The 16,900-nt window shown below is 38.8% G+C and overlaps 1 protein-coding gene across 1 annotated transcript in view; it reads left to right on the top strand.

Annotated features, from left to right (window-relative positions):
* Positions 1-3,347: 3,347 nt before the first annotated feature.
* The window catches only part of ube2j1 (ubiquitin-conjugating enzyme E2, J1), a 50,418-nt gene continuing 36,865 nt past the window's right edge, over positions 3,348-16,900 (top strand). Inside the window, exon 1 of the mRNA XM_061746730.1 lies at positions 3,348-3,663. Within this exon, the coding sequence (XP_061602714.1) occupies positions 3,633-3,663 (31 nt within the window). The 5' untranslated portion in view covers positions 3,348-3,632. The remainder of the gene's footprint in view (positions 3,664-16,900) is intronic.

Below are 16,900 nucleotides of genomic sequence, written 5' to 3'. Positions count from 1 at the left end.
AACACTGAATGTAATTTAGCAGTTTGTCCGCAGATTTGAAGTTCATATACTTGAAGGATTTACAGTACAGGGGGACCTATTATGAAAAACAGGTTTTTTCTTGCTTTAACATATTTAAAGTTGTCTCCTTCTCTGCCAACTCAGAGAAGGAGGAAAGCAACTAGATTCTGCAGTGTCTGTACAGCCGCCCGGATGAGCCGTCCAGTGTGATGTGGATCTACGAGCCAATAAGATTCTTCTCCCGTCGTTACTTAGCTACAGTGAGTCATTTACAGAGGTTGGCCTCCGATGCGTGAAACCACGCCCACAACTAACTCCGCCGGCCGGAGCTTCCGCCATTTTTTCGTAGCGGTGTATCACGTCATTCAGGCAGCCAATCAGCACAGAGCCTCATTATCATAGGCTGCGTCCGAAATTGCATACTTCCAACCTAATGAGTAGCAAAAACAGTATGTGATTAATTAATGCACACTACTGAAATTTACTCAAAAGTGTGCCGAACTTAAAGGGGACCTATTATGAGAAACACGCTTTCTCTTGCTTTAACAGGTGGTCTCCCCTCAGCCTGCCAACTCAGAGAAGGAGGAAAGCAACCAAATTCTGCAGTGTCTGTACAGCCGCCCAGATGAGCCGTCGAGTGTGATGTGACTTCTACGAGCCGTTCAGATTCGGCGCATTTTCGGTACGTAACCAAAATGCAAACCACGCCCACAACTATAAAACCGTGTAACTGCATGTGAGCGTCCGACTATCGCGTCGCACTGCGTGACATTGGACGCTCTCTGTCCAGCTCCCTCCAGCAGCTGCCACTTTATTGAGGTTTTTGTAGTGAAATGAGGAGGAATCATAGAGATAACTTCTCATTTCAACTAACTGGATCAGCCGTTCCTCATCCGTGACTGTTACAGCGCTTTCAACCGGCTTTCAACGCGAGTGGCAGGAAGAAAATAGAAACCTGCATCCGACAAACTTTCAGCTCAAAACGGCGCGGCGCGCTGCGCAGCGCTCGCGGCCAGTTAGGGCAGTCCAATAGAAAATAAAGCAATGGAATTGATTTTGTCGCTGACGCTCACTCGCATCGCATACAGTTAGGAAACGGTGCAACTCCGCCGGCCGGAGCTTCCACCATTTTTTCTTAGCGGTGTATTGTGTCATTCAGGCAGCCAATCAGCACAGAGCCTCATTATCATAGCCCCGCCCACTCAGAATCCTGCATAGATAATGAGGTTAGAGACTGGGAAGATAAAGACATGGATCAGAGGCTGAATTTCTAATTTATTTAGCAAAAACAATCAAAAGCTTGTTTTTAAGACATTCAAGGTCTGTTTAAAATAGGTATTAGATGCCATAATAGGTCCCCTTTAAATTCGGTATAAAAGGCATTAAAGATAGGTGGAGTTTTCATAAATTTCGATTTGTGAATGTAGAATTTGTCCATTATGAGGATTGTGTTAGTCAGTAATAATCTCGTCTTCCATCACTCGAACCCCAAACCCGCTCTTTTTTTTGTATGAAACTTGATTTCAATTTCAGAAAATACAATAACATTAAAATAAATGGCAGACATCATTCAATAATATAAAAACACAAACATCATCATAGTCCAAAAAATATAAGATTATTATCACAAAAAAAACTACAATAAAGTGCAAGTAGTTCGTGACATTAACAATTACACTAAATATAATAGGAAGGCAATACATTCAGATATCAGTAAACATTTCTTTTATGACGTTGACAGTGGTATTACATTTCTTGTTATTAATCAATTGTACTGTCTCAAAATACATTTTGAAATCAACTTTAAAGGGAACTAAGGATGGACAGGATTTGGAGAATTTTGCCTTGTGAATGTGAAACTTAGCAACAAGAATCATTAAGTTGACCAATTGTTGAATTTTGTAATTTTGGTTTTCGTAATATAGTAAGATATCTTTAGCTTCTAATTTAATTATATTTTTAGTTTGTATATCAAAAAATTCTTCAATTTTTTTCCAGTAGCCTATGCTCACATTCATAAAACAAATGTATGATGGTCTCTTCGTCATGTTTACAAAATACACATCTGCTATCAATGTCTACAAATGTGGATATAAGTTGGTTGGTGGGGTAAATATGATGTAAAATTTTATATTGGACTTCTTTTAATTTTTTTGAGATTGCAAATTTATAGGGAAGGAGCCACGCTGTTTTCCATTGAATGTCAGAAAAATGGGAGTTCCAGACAAATTTCCCTCTTGGGGTTATTTTCCTTTTACTGTAGAAGTAGTTTCTTATGTGTTTATTAGTGCACTTTTTATTTCTAATATCTACCGTCAACAAGAAGGGAGAGATCCTTCTCTTGTACTTCTGGCATCTCAAAGTGACACTTCATCAATTGAAGAATAGCATTTATTACCGATTTACAGAGGTGTCAAGTAACTAAGAACAAATACTTCGTTACCTTACTCAAGTAGAGATTTTGGTTATCTATACTTCACTGGAGTAATTATTTTTCAGACGACTTTTTACTTTTACTCCTTACATTTTCACACAATTATCTGTACTTTTTACTCCTTACATTTTAAAAACAGCCTTGTTACTCTATTTCATTTCGGCCTTTAAAAAGAACTATCCAGTTAAATTGCTCCATCCGGATAGAGTGAATTTGGTTGTGGTTGTTTCAGATGTTCTTGTCCAGTTTTGTTCTTACATCCGTTCCCTCAGATTCCTGCAACTAAACTTGGATGTACATTCCAATAAAGGTTAGGATAAATGATAACATGCCTCTGAAGTTTGACTTTTTGCACCATTACAATACTTATAGGCAACTAGTCATCATATCTCCTGCTCTCTGAAACACATGTTAATGCTCAATAGTACACATATATGGTTCTTTAATATATTTGCATTATACTAAGATGCATTCATTTTCAATGGCTTTTGTCCTTAATGGCTATTTTTCCCCCTTACATTACTTTTACTTTTATACTTTAAGTAGTTTTGAAACCAGTACTTTTATACTTTTACTTGAGTAAAAAACTTGAGTTGATACTTCAACTTCTACAGGAGTATTTTTAAACTGTAGTACTTCAACCTGAGAAACGTGAATACTTTTGACACCTCTGCCGATTTATATATATTATATACCGATTTAATACCAATATATATATATATATATATATATATATATATATATATATATATATATATATATATATATATATATATATATATATATATTGTGATAGTAAAGGTTTTAGATTTAAGGAATTCCTCGTAATTTAGAAGGTCTGCGAGGAAGATGATATTCCTGTCAGTCCAGTTTGGTAAATAAACCCCAGCCCGCCACTTCCTGTTTACGCTCCAGATGACGACACGCTGATCACGTTTAACTAAGTGTTTCCAAAACGAAACAGCCAATAACTTCAGTAACAATCCCTCGTCGGTCTTTTACATACTCAATTCAGATATATTCCAACACGGCGACGTGTATTGAACCCCGGAGAGAGAGGAAGAGCATCGATTAACACAGTTATTCACCTTTTAACGCGGAAGAGAGCTAGCCGGTGTGCTATCGGAGCTAGCCGTCATTAACAACAACAGACTCCTCCAAACTGCTCCGTCTGCTCGGTTACCTGACGTCTGACAGCATGGAGAATAAATACAACCTCAAGAGTCCCGGTAAGATGACTTTTAAATGTGCTGCAGATGGTGTCCAGCTTTTAATGCATTTAACTAAAACGGTGTGATAAAGAGGAAACGCAGCTCTCCTCCGCTTTTAAGGCTGATTTATGGTTCCGCGTTACACCGACGCAGAGCCTATGACGTAGGGTTACGCGGCTACGCGCACCTTACGGCGTAGCTCTGCGTTGATTTAACGCGGAACCATAAATCAGCCTTTACACATTTGCTTGCAACAGACAGCCTGAAAAAAATAACACATAACACATTTTAATAAAAACACCGATGCTGACTTATCCACTGGCACTTTAATTAAGTGAGTGCGTTCGATGGGATCTTCCAGTTCTGAATTCACCTGGAGATATTAAGTCTTTTTTCATTTTTATCTGCAGTAAACCAACCACCCAGTCCTCTGTTAAAACCAGTTCTGTCTGTCTATATGTTGCTTTAACTGAGGCATGGCCCGTTTTTAAGTCGTTAAACCCAGTACTCGAGTTGTAAAAAATAAAAAAAATAAGGGGGGATGGTGGATTTGATCATATGGGGACAGATAATTTGTGCTGATTACAAATAATATAATATATTACAAATAATAGCAGTGACCAAAACAGCTGCAGAAATACTGCAGGAATGACATAGCAGCAGTTAAATGCAGCCTTCTGTAAGCTTTAAATATCCACAGGGCTTACATCAAATACATCAAAACACAACAATAAAAAACAGTTTTCTGAACTTATCAATATGACTCTGTCCTTCACAGGATAAGAAAAATGGATCACTGCAAAAACTCAAAATCTTAACAAGAATATTTGTCTTATTTCTAGTTAAAATGTCTCATTTTAGTAAAAAACATCTCATTACACTTAAAACAAGACTCATCACTGGAAAAAACAACAATTTTCAGCTGTTTCAAGTATATTTTCACTTGAAATAAGTAGAAAAATCTACCAGTGGAACAAGATTTTTTTGCTTGTAATGAGAAGATAAATCTTGTCCCACTGGCAGATTTTCCTACTTATTTTAAGTGGAAAATGTACTTGAAACAGGTGAAAATTGTCAAATAAGTTATTTTTCTGGTGATGACTCTAAATGTTGAAATAGCAGTAAAACCACATTCATTGATGAAATGACATACGGGATGGAAAGGGAGGATGGCAGTTTTACAGCACTCTCCTAAGTTTTATATGAATTGCACTGTTTTTCATTGAATTTAAGTAGGGTGTACAAATGTTGCCTATTGATAAGGCCTTGTGATATATACATTTTTTATAGTTCTCAATACTGAAGGTGTTTCTTCACTTAAAGAAGAAAAAAAGAGAAGCCGTTTGATGTTGGAGGAGATTCTTTGCTCTTTTCCTACTTGGCTTTAGCAAGGGTATTATTTATTAATTGATTTGCAATTAATAGATGGGATAGATTTATTCCTTACCCTTTCCTAGATTGCTTCTATGTGTGACTTCCTAAATGGCCATGTGTGGCAAATTACCTATGTGAGAAAAAGAGACTAAACAAAACTTGCTGCTTGATAATTTCTGTGTAGTAAAATGGCATTTGTTTTTCACTTGAACCATATGACCAATAACATATTTTTTTAAAAGTGGGGGAAGAATCTTTTTTTCCCCCCTAATTTTAGACAACTTGACAGCTGCAGCTTTTGTTAGACGTTATCAGTGCTTCCTGAATAGAAGCGAAACTGAGAATAAAACCGTCTTCAACATACTGAAACACTGAGTTTATGCCACGTATCATAAGTGACACTTGCTCATATGTCAGCTTAGTGTTTACTGTGCTGGTGTACAGCTCTTGTTTGAAGGACAGGTGGTAACACACACACACACACACACACACACACACACACACACACACACACACACACACACACACACCCTGTGCACACATGCAGTTGCTCTGAACCAACAACCAGGAGTTATTTGTTTAAAGTAACTGAGTAGGAATGCTTATACTAGTTCCCACATTCAACATTTTAGAACTAATCTCAACACTTATATTGGCAAGTATTGTAGGTACGCAAGCCAAAAATAATCAAAAAGTAAAAATAATAATAAAAAAAAAAATCACTATACAGGTCACAACAGAATGCTGTCACGTTTAAACAATTAAGAGCAGTTTTTCACTTGTTTGAGAGAGTGGAAACTTCTGTTCTGCTAAATTCAAAATCACTAATGCTAAAATGGCCAAAATTAAAGCGCAATGGACAACATGTATCCCAGAACTGTTTGATGTTAGAAAATCCATTTGTTCCTGATAATAGACAACACAAAAGGGCATTATCATGCGATACAGTACATCTTCACTTGTCATATAAAAGATTATGATCAATTTCTATTTCATGCATATAGTAATTTAAGTCTTATGTGACTGAACAAGAGTTTCTACAGAATGTGAGTGTAGTAGAGCGAACTGGAGACGAAGCATGACATGAGTTGGCATGTAATCAGGGTCTCAAATTAACTGGTAGATTAAAAAAAATCCACCGGTCAAGCACATATTTTACCGACAAAATAATAAATTGCCTTTTTGTGTTACATATACATTCATTTTCCTACATTTCATTAATATAAAGTATTATGTTGAATACAAACTTGAAGAAAAGTCCAGAAAACATTTGAAGCAGAATTATTTTCAATGATTTGAAGACTGTGTGTGTGTTTCTAAGGAATACGAGCCTCCCAAGATGCAGTTTATCAAACCATGGCCCCTTATTACACTGGTGGATATCTCTTCTTTAAACATGTGCATCTAGCCTGTCCTTTCTACATTAACTGACACGGGTTGGCTTGTCCAGCTGGCCCAACCAGCCGCCCATAACTCGCCCCTGAGGGGTACGCTTAATCGGGGGTCAGGCCTAATGTATAAAAAAGTGATGCAGGTCATGGGTGATATTCATTGATGACAAGAGGAGGATGTGCGCAAGCTCCTAACCCTCCTATTTTCTCTCCAAATCAGCATATTACAGAACCATATTCTGCAACTGGCTGCTAAAATAACAGACTGCGACTTTGCAAAACACAAAGCTCGGGTCGTTAACAAATTGAAGAACCTCAGAAAGAAGTTATTTGTGGTCAACGAACACAACAACAGGAATGACAGAGACCACTGGTCATATTTGTGCAACATGACTTGGAGGAAATCGCTACGCAAATCCCGTTGTTATTCAGCGTGGATCCTCCACCTGCTCCATCTCCTGCATTAGCCATCTCTTCTGATGTTGGTGTAGTCGGCGAAGCCAACCAGACAGAGGGCGGGTGGTCATGTTATGTAGTACCACTCGATAACACCTCCCAACTTGTCTTCGATCCCCTCAACATGGCTTCAGGTGCCAGGGAGACAATGACATGCCTTATGTTGACATTGACCAGCATTAAACATGCAGGGATAATAGCAGAGTCTGTTTACCCATCAGTGTAGCGAATAGCCTCCGCAATTTACTCGCCAAACAGAAATTTTACCATTGTCAATTGGGCGACCCTGCATGTAATCCTCATCAGTACGTCACCTGATGTCAGCAAGCTTTTGCTTTTTTTTTTTGATTAAACGAACTGATGGTTTTTCATTTAACTGTTATTAATGGCTAATTACTTACTTACTTAAATTTTATTTTAGAGGGACCATGTGCAATTAAAAACATAAATGTAAACATTTGATGCATTGCACCAGAGTTGGCCTTAGGCTAATCGGCAGTCCCTTGGTACAAATAAATACATCACAGATAAAAAACAAACATTATTCAAGGATATTAAACCCAGAGATAAAATGCGAAATTGTGTTTTTACTTACTTTCAGTGATTTGGTAAAAACTAAAGTGATTGTGTTCTCTCATATTGATTGCTAGCTCTTGAGTCGAAATCAATCAAAATGGTGTCGTGGCAGACTGATATATCAAATTGTCATGCAGCTAATCAATGTAATATTGTATATTGTGGCAAAACCTGTGGTAGACAGCTGTAATAATTATGTGCAAAACACCTGGAATCCTTGAAATTTCTTTTTTTTTTTTTTTTTTTTTTTAAGAACCAAATCAGAAAATACAACAAAAAATATGCTTTTTAGTTTATATACAGAACAAAATCACATGACAAAATATACAAATGGTTGTTGATCTGATTGTTTATCTATTTTATATTTTAAAACACAGAAATAGAGAAAAAACAACAATAATGGTCCATTTATTCAAGTAAATGAATGGAGTGGAAGGATGCTGGTTTTAAGAACAAGGTCGATTTGCAGTCGATTCTGCAGCTATAGAGGAGTAAAGTTGAGGAGCCATACAGTAAAGTTATTGGAAAGAGTTGTGGAAGCTAGACTAAGGACAGAAGTGAATATTTGTGAACAGCAGTATTGTTTCATGCCGAAAAAGAGTCCTACAGATGTAATATTTGGGGACGTTGATAGAGAAGCACAGAGAAGGTCAAAGAGAGTTGCTTTGTCTTTGTAGATCTTGAGAAAGCTTATAGTCCATGTTCCAGACCAGATATCAGTACCATTCAAGGTGACAAAACTTGCTCATAATTTTTTAAAGGTCCATATCTCTAGATGATATTTTGGTATGATGACCCTTCCTGAGTGGCAGCTGTATCAGAGTTATCAGCTCATGAAGTTACCCACCCCCTTCAGATGCTTCAAAGGTCCCCTTTAAAATGATACCAAAGACAATATCATGAAACATTGACAGATTTCCTGTACATGATTCTAAACCAGGATATGCAGCAGCATCTAAAATGTAATTTTCTGAAGGGGGTGGGTAACTTCATGAGCTGATAACTATGATACAGCTGCCACTCAGGAAGAGTTATCATACCAAAATACCATCTATAGACATGGATCTTTTCAAAAATCATAAGTAAGTTTTGTCACCTTGAGTGGTACTGACAAGTGAAATTTTGGGCTCTGGCCCATGGACTATTATGGCAAGGTGTCAAGAGAGAGAGCTATGTTAGTGTTTAAGGAAGTCTGGAGTAGTAGAGAAGGATGTTTGAGTGGTGCAGGACATGTAAGGGAGTATAAAAAAAAGACAGTGATGAGGTGTGCTGTTAGTGTGACAGACGAGTTCAAGGTGGAGGTGGCACTGCATCAAGGAGCAGCCCTAAGCTCCTTCTTGTTTGCTAAGGTGATGGACAGGCTGACAGATGAGGTTAGACAGGAATCCTCATGGACTATGATGTTTGCAGATGACATTGTGATCTGTAGTGAGAGCAGGGAGCTGGTGGAGGAAAATCTAGAGAGGTGGAGGTGTGTGCTGGAAAGGAGAAAAATGAAGGTTAGCCTAGGCAAGTGTGTGTGTGAATTACAGGGACCCAAGTGGAATGGTGGGCCTGCAGGGAGCAGAGATAAAGGTGGAGGGTTTTAAGTACTTTGAGTGAACAGTAGAGAGCAATGGAGAATATGGAAAAGAAATGAAGAAGCATGTGCAAGCAGGTTGGAACAGGTGGAGTTTAGTGTCAGGGTTGATGTGTGATAAAAGAGTATGAAAGTAGCAGATGTTAAAATGTTGAGCATTTCTTCAGGAGATAGAATGAAGAATTGGGTCAGCGAATGTTATGTTTTGGAGAGTCTGAGGTCACGTATCCGTTACCCTGTCAAACCAAAACCTGTAATGGAAATGCCTTTTAATAAGAAAAAAATAGCCAAACATAGCAAAAATCTTTTTTTACACTTTCACAAGGTTATTTTTCAGACGCCTCATTAATGGGATGTAGTTGTGCAATAACATTACTTAATCATTATGTTTTACTACATTACATAAGGGCTTTGTCTTTGAATAATCATTTAAATTATTAGGCATGTTTCCCCGAGGGGGAGTTCCAGGTAGATTGTTCAGGGTCGAGGTGTATGGGGCAAAATATGTCACTGTAACAGGAGAGGTACTCTCCTGCTCTTGCCCTCTGGTTGGCCAACAGGAACTTCCTGGCAGGGGGTCTCTGCTAACTTGGATTTCTAAACCAATTTCAGCACTCTCAAGTCACCACAACTCATTTTTTACCATTTGAACCAGAGACATTTTGCTACTAGTACATTTGTCGAAGTTGGAGATTGCAAGAAAAAAATTATAGATGGACCGGCTAGTTGGTTGGAGGTCTTGTTGGTATATTACACCAACGTAAAAGGTCAGGTGGGGAGGCTTTCTTCCAATCTCAATCGCTATGGCCGCGGTGTATGTTAAAAACAACAACAAAAAAGAAAACTGTTCTTCTTCTCTTTATTCTTTTGCTGCATTCTTCTTTTTCATCTTCCTGTAAGCTGCTGACCATCTGTGAACAGCAAAAAATGGGCATTACCGCCCAGGGCTGTACGCTTACTTTTTTGAATGGTAGCACTGGTGCTAGCAAGTTAAAAATTTTAGTAGCACAAATAAAAATTTACTAGCACACCCGGGTGGACAGTTGGTTAACCTGTTTATTGTGAAATCCATGTTATATTCATCAGAACTTCATTTACATGTTGAACAGCAAATAAACCGGTTCAGTCCATGCTGATCTTAATGAGATCTTGTTCTTAAACTTGAGACACAAACTGTGGCCACTCCTTTATAATTTGGTCGCCTGGCACGTTTAGATGAGGAAAGCCAATGGACTGCAGAATTTGTTGGGTCGAATGTTTCTAATGGACATCCCTCAGTGCTGATCCGCATGAGATCCTCTGTGGTGGAGACATGAAGACTGCTCTGGACAGAATTTTTAATTCTGTTCTGGGTCTAGTGTATTTTGAAGGATCAAATACTTAACATCCCATATTATCCATTTTACATAGTGCAAGAAATTATGCAAATTTTGAAAATCGACTGTGCGCATGCGCAGAACCAAAAAGTAGCATTTCTCGGCAGGTAGCAGAAATTGGCAGAACACCGGCCGTTCAAAGTGTAGCCTGATTTATGGTCCGCGTTAAATCGACGTAGAGTCTACGCCGTAGGGTACGCAGCGAAAGGGTAGTGGATTTACCCTGAACTAGAGGAAATTGCGCCTATTATCCACTGCCTCCCTCTTGTTTTTTGCAGTAGTGGCAGTTGCAGTGGCAGTTACAAAAATGTATCCAAAACAAAATATATTTTCGTCAGTCTTCTTTTTCTTTGTTTTGAAGAGAAGTCACAGGATGAGATATGAAGAGTTTCAGAGATACGGAGAGAAATTGGAGAGTTGCGCTCATACAAAGAAAAACATTTTTTGTTTGGCGAAAAAGAGTAATGGAAATCCACCTAGAGAGATTAGACTGAGATGCTTTGGACATGTACAGATAGTGAATATATCGGTAAAAGGATGATGAGGTTGGAATAACCAGGAGGTCTAGAAAAAGACCAAAGAGGAGATTTGTGGATGCGGTGAAAGATGACATGATAACATTGTTAGTGTGAGAGAAGAGGATGCAGAGGATAGGGTTTGATGGAGGCGGATGATTCGCTGTGGCCACCCCTGAAGGGAATAGTTGAAATGAAAAGGGGACAAAGATCTGGAGAATGTTTTCACATTGAGAAAAACGTTCATTCTGTCATTAAAAAAAAGAACAACAACAACATAAAGACCATCAGAGTCGCTTGCGCCTATGAAGAAATTATTAGTGTGCTATTATTATTAGTGTGCTATTATACTAATACAAACTGTATTACCTTGTTGCCCCGTGGGGCATTTATTCATTACATGACTGGAAGAAGGATCTGAATGGAGCACAACTTTGAAAGAAGGAATCATGTTTCTGATTATTTTTCCCCTTGTTACTCGATAGGAAAACTGGTAACGGTGGATGATTGTGTTTCAGTCATTTTCATGTTTTAGTTACATGCCGTCCCTAACACCACACACACACACCCTCTTCATTTTACCCGGACAAAATATAGTACCCTGTACTTAATATTAAAGTGTTGATATTTTAACATTTTATACTTTATCGTTTCTTATTGTTTTTTACTGCTTTCAATAAATTTCACAGAGAATAGGGTTAGCACTTGTACTCCAGTTTTTACCTTCAATTTTTTGCGGAACAGGCAACAGCAGAAGAAGAGCAATTAAAAATGCTAAGACTTTGAAGGAGTCCCTCCCCCTCCTCCACTCTTTGCCTCCCACATCTTTGATGTTGGGTTGTTATTACACAATAGTATCTCCTCTTTCCCCTCTGGACCTGCTATGAATCATTTCCAGTGGCAGAAACTCAAAATGTGTATTACATAAGATGATTTGGCATGTGGGATTATCGCCCCATTGCCTTGGGTTAGTCACCTGACCTCTCCAAATCAAAGGCTTTAGGCACATGTGGGGAAAGGGTTTTTCCATCTCCTCCCTTTTTACGATTAACTAAAGGAAGGGCCAAAAATGGGCATGAGAAATGAAACTCACCAGGGGAAATGGAGCACTGGCACTCGCAGTGAATCCACGCATGAGGAAGGACATTGATGTTAAGAGGATGTCTGAGATTTGGAAGGCCCCTCCCCTCAGTATTTCAGCTCAGCATCCCTAGGAATTATAGCATGTGTTTATAGCACTGTTCGTTTTGTGTTGATGTCTGTGTTGATGTCTGTGCATAAAGTAGTGTGTCATTTCTGCAGTGAGTGTCAGTTACTTCTTGTAACTAGAGATGCATCGATTACAATTTTGTAGAGTGCGCGAGCGTGTGCATATACTGTATATGAATATATACAGTGGGTACTTTTTCTAAATTTCTGTTTTTTTCTGTCAAGGTGGGTGCTGAGTGTACATAAATATAATGAACTTTTTTGATATTAGCAAAAGCTGCAAAGAAAAAAAGAAAGTTCACTACTGCTTCACGAACCAGAACCGGAAATGCGTTGCTACCAAGCAAACCAATCACAGCCCTCTCGGTCTGCGTTGGGTCTGCGACCTCTTGACGCGTAGTTACAATTTTTGGGAGGTGCGTCAGGCGTGGCGTGGCGTCCGCCGTGGGGTGCTCATTGCGGCGCAACCTGCGGCGTAGGCTCAGCGTCAATTTAAAGCAGAACCATAATCCAGCCTTCACGCTCAAGGAGTGGTTTTTCCTTCTCGTTCAGACTGGATAGGTGAATTCATGTGATTTTTAACCATAACACCAAATTTACCGTCATGGGAAAATTTACGTTATTCAACGCAGTGAATGTCGGTTACGCTACATTTTCGGTTTATCACCCAGGCTTAGTATGTATGTATATATTAGGGGTGTGAAATTAGTGCGTTAATTGCAATGAATTATTTACAGGCATATTTAGGGCGTTGTGTTTTTTAATCACCTGATCTATTTTATAAGCTCTGACTTTACTTTTTCTGTTTGAGAGTTGCCTTTATCATGAAATCTGTGTTTGTGCGGTGGGCTTGTTGTGCTTGAGTTGTGGGTGGAAAACAATGGTCAGTCCCACCTTGAAGTGGACACTGATTGGCTGTCCCTGTGTGTGGGCGTGTTTAGCATACGCTGGTAGACTCCCATTGTAGCTGGACTAGCATGGGGGGGTAGCGGAGAAGTAAAGATGGAGGAGCATGTGAAAGTTGTTGGACCAGTGAACGGGGAATTTACATTTCTAATACGCCCCGACGGCACCGTTGATAAAGGTAGATTGATATGTCTTTGTGGAAAGGAATTTGCTTCCCAACGAAGCAGCTCAAATTTAGCCTACCCCATAAATGCAAAGCACCCGGTCGCGAGTAGTAAAGATGTTGCTACAGCAACGCTCTTCCTCAAACTAAACTGGAGGAGAGAAACACACATGCGCACGTCTGCGACAGAGAGGCTGGCGGATGTTCTTGCCACGTGGATGTAAATGGCTAGGACTGTATCTGTTCAAGTCTGTTTAAAAAAATCAATAAATTACTTTATACATTTATATATCAATCTTTTGACCAAACCCCCCACCACGACCCGCCACCCAGCATTAGTTCTGTTTACATTAGACCTGACCTGGTTAAGACTACCCTCGGAGGAGAGTTATTAGCAGGGCAGCTCGACACACCACCCCCCGTTGGTCAATGTAAAAGGGCCGCACGACACGCTAGATCCAACGTTAAACGTTATAAAATTCAAATTATATATTTTTTGGCATTATGTTAATGTGTCAAAAGATTATTTTTGCTTAATTATCACTGGTGTCTTCAGTCTTTTTATCAGTAATTTTGTCAGCCATGTTCTCTGAGGTTGGTTGTAGCCAACCTTAGAGAACGAGGCTGCAAGAAGAAATGCAATCCCAGGTCGATCAAAAAGATTGGTTTGGATGGCAGACGAAGAAACAAGTAAAGCATCCTAAGATTTTCAAGATGAATTCCAAACCCCCCACCACGACCCGCCACCCAGCATTAGTTCTGTTTACATCAGACCTGACCCGCGGTTAAGACTACCCTCAGAGGCGAGTTATTCGCAGGGCAGCTCGACACGCCACCCCCCGTTGGTCAATGTAAAAGGGGCGCTGGATCCAACGTTAAACGCAGGGTATTCGCCAATGTAAAAGGAGCTGGTGATTCAATTTACTTTTGCGCAAAAGTGCAATGAAAATGCTATTTTTTTTTCAAACTTGAGAGTTAATACAAGCTCCTAACTTTGGTCTTTATTTACTTCTTTACTCACAGAATCTTGTGCAAGTGTGGGTGAAGAATTCTAATTTCTGTTACCACTTGAACAATCTATGCATCTCACTCACACAGTAAACTCAAATAACTTTAGTTTACCTTAGTTTGTTGTTTTCCCCCTTGTAAGTAGAAGTTTGTATTTGGTATTTTACTTAATACAATTCAACTTTGGAGTTTTCATGTCATAGTTTAACATTCACAGTTGGTCAGTGAGAATTCTCACCTCTGGGTACAACAGCAAATCTCTACATCTGCTATAGGGATGAACTCCTTGTATATATCCATGGCTACAAATCATTTTTGTAAATCATAGCAAATCCATGCACACAGTTGGCTACTGAATTGGCAAAATAGAAAGTAGATGTGCAATCTTTGTCTCCTGATTATGTATTCCCAGTCAGGGCTCCAGACTGCGACCAAATGCTCGCATTTTGCGACCAAAATTTGAGTATGTGCGACTGAATTTCATGTCCACTCGCACACGTGCGACCAGTAAATTTGCCAGTGTTTTTTTTTTTTTTTTTTTTTTCTTTTCTTTTACACTTTAAACGTGGAAGGGGTGCGTCAATGAACCCGCATATTTGCAGGCCAATGAGTGTGAAAGGGAATGAGTTGGGGGATCTATTTATTTATTTATTTTTTTCGTTTAATTTCACCAGCTCAAAGCAGGTATTACGCCCGGACCACATTTAATGCGACACAACACGCTGCCGCCGCGGCGCGCACAGAAGAAAGAGACGGCGGATATGTTTGGTTTTAGTAACATCATGCTCAGGCAATGAGTCTGCAATGGCCCAGACGGGAGACACATGTAGCTCAGTGCTTAACTTTTATTTTTAATCCACTCTATATTCTTCTGGTTGTTCTCCGATATGTTCCCCTAAAGCCTGAAGGTTCCGCCTTAAATCGACGCAGAGCCGCCGCCGTAGCCCACAGCGTAGGCTCTGCGTTGTTGTAACGCGGAACCATAAATCAGCCTTCACCCGGTAAAGAAAAAAAAAAAAGAAAATGTGCTCCAATACAGCAGGTCTCATAATTTTATTTTGAACATTGCCAAAACTCTAACTTAAAACGTAACTAGAACTTAAAATTTGCTTGACACAAATGAAAGTTAAATTTTAACACGTGGGAAAAACACCTAACCTTTTAAGTGATGTGTGTTATCAGGTGTAATGGCATTTTTAGGTTAGAAATAAGAATATTTCCTGGTAAGATCCTTAGTTATTTGAGTGAAGGCAGTGAATTTGGTCAACTGGTGTAGGTTCAGGGTTTTAGTAAAGACACAAGTAGGGAAATGTTATTGGCCAGTACCCCCAATATTTGTACATTTGTTAAGTACTGTGTTTAACGGTTAAATTCAGGGCTGAAAGGTTACTAAGCACTTTGTTACAAAGCACTTTTTTATCATGTGAATGTATGTTTTTATATATATATATATATATATATATATATATATATATATAATGACAGCAATGGTGCTGTCAGTTTACTTTATGTTGCGGCATCTTTAAAAGTGCACAATAAAATGTAACACTGCATTTGAAACAGCACATTGTGGTAATTCATTAATCTATTATGAAATACGTATTACTAATACACTGAAATGTAGTAGAAATGTAAAAATTTGGTTAGCGTGTCGATAAACGATATGCGCTCCTAAAATGTCTGATTGTGCCCCTAAAAATATTCAGTTAGGGGCTACTGTGCTCCTAGTGAAAAAAGTTAGTCTGGAGCCCTGCCAGTTATGAATTACAAATTTTATAGCATGTTTATTAACCAATTATATGGATTTACCGTTGATTTTAGGCTCACTAAGGTAAAGTTACGCCAAACATAATACATCAGCTGTACGGATGTAAACAAAGATACAGCAGCAGTGAGTGTGCTGTGAAAGTGGACACATTCATACACTAATTATCATGAGAAGAAACCTGGGGAAAAGGAGAGTAACATTGTTGTTATTGTCCATGTGTGGAGCGATGGCTTTAATTTCTGTACAGAGATGTGTGTGGATGAGAGATACTACTTTTTCAGACCGTGGGGATTGTTATTATGATATTATAATATATTATTATGAGATTAATAGAGTAATATAAGGTATGCAAATTGACAGCTAACGATCCAGGCACTCGAGACGAGGTGGATAAAAAGATAAAAAAACCTTTATTAGAAGAGGGCTGCCAACATGTTTTCATCAGGGCAAAAGCAATACAGAGGAAAGGAACCCATATAAATAACCACAGGTGTGGTAATGAGCACAGGTGAAATTAATCACTCATCAAGGCGAAAACACAGGTGAACCATATAGCAACATTTTAAGGTGGTATGGGGAGTTAAACTCATCACAACCAATAATCATTGGAATAAAACATCCATATAGTACACAAAAAAAGCGCCGCACATATGAGCAAAAAATGTCTACAACCTAAAGGCAGGTCTGAAAAATAAAAAAAACACTACACAATATGAAACCAAAATCAAAAGGAAAGAACATGACAAGCCGACAAGGGACGGCATATAATTAAAATAGGCTACAGTAGCCATGACCACAAGGTGAAGGCTGCATAGCAAGCAAGACTATACCGATGACAGGGAAGCAGTAGGCTACATTGTACAGTCATTGTTACATCTGACATTTTTTGCTCATATGTGCGGTGAGCACCTGGTCGACTCTTTTTCTATGCAAA

This window comes from Cololabis saira, chromosome 18 (assembly GCF_033807715.1).
Source record: "Cololabis saira isolate AMF1-May2022 chromosome 18, fColSai1.1, whole genome shotgun sequence".
NCBI lineage: Eukaryota > Metazoa > Chordata > Actinopteri > Beloniformes > Belonidae > Cololabis > Cololabis saira.
This window is presented reverse-complemented; position numbering and strand designations above follow the sequence as displayed.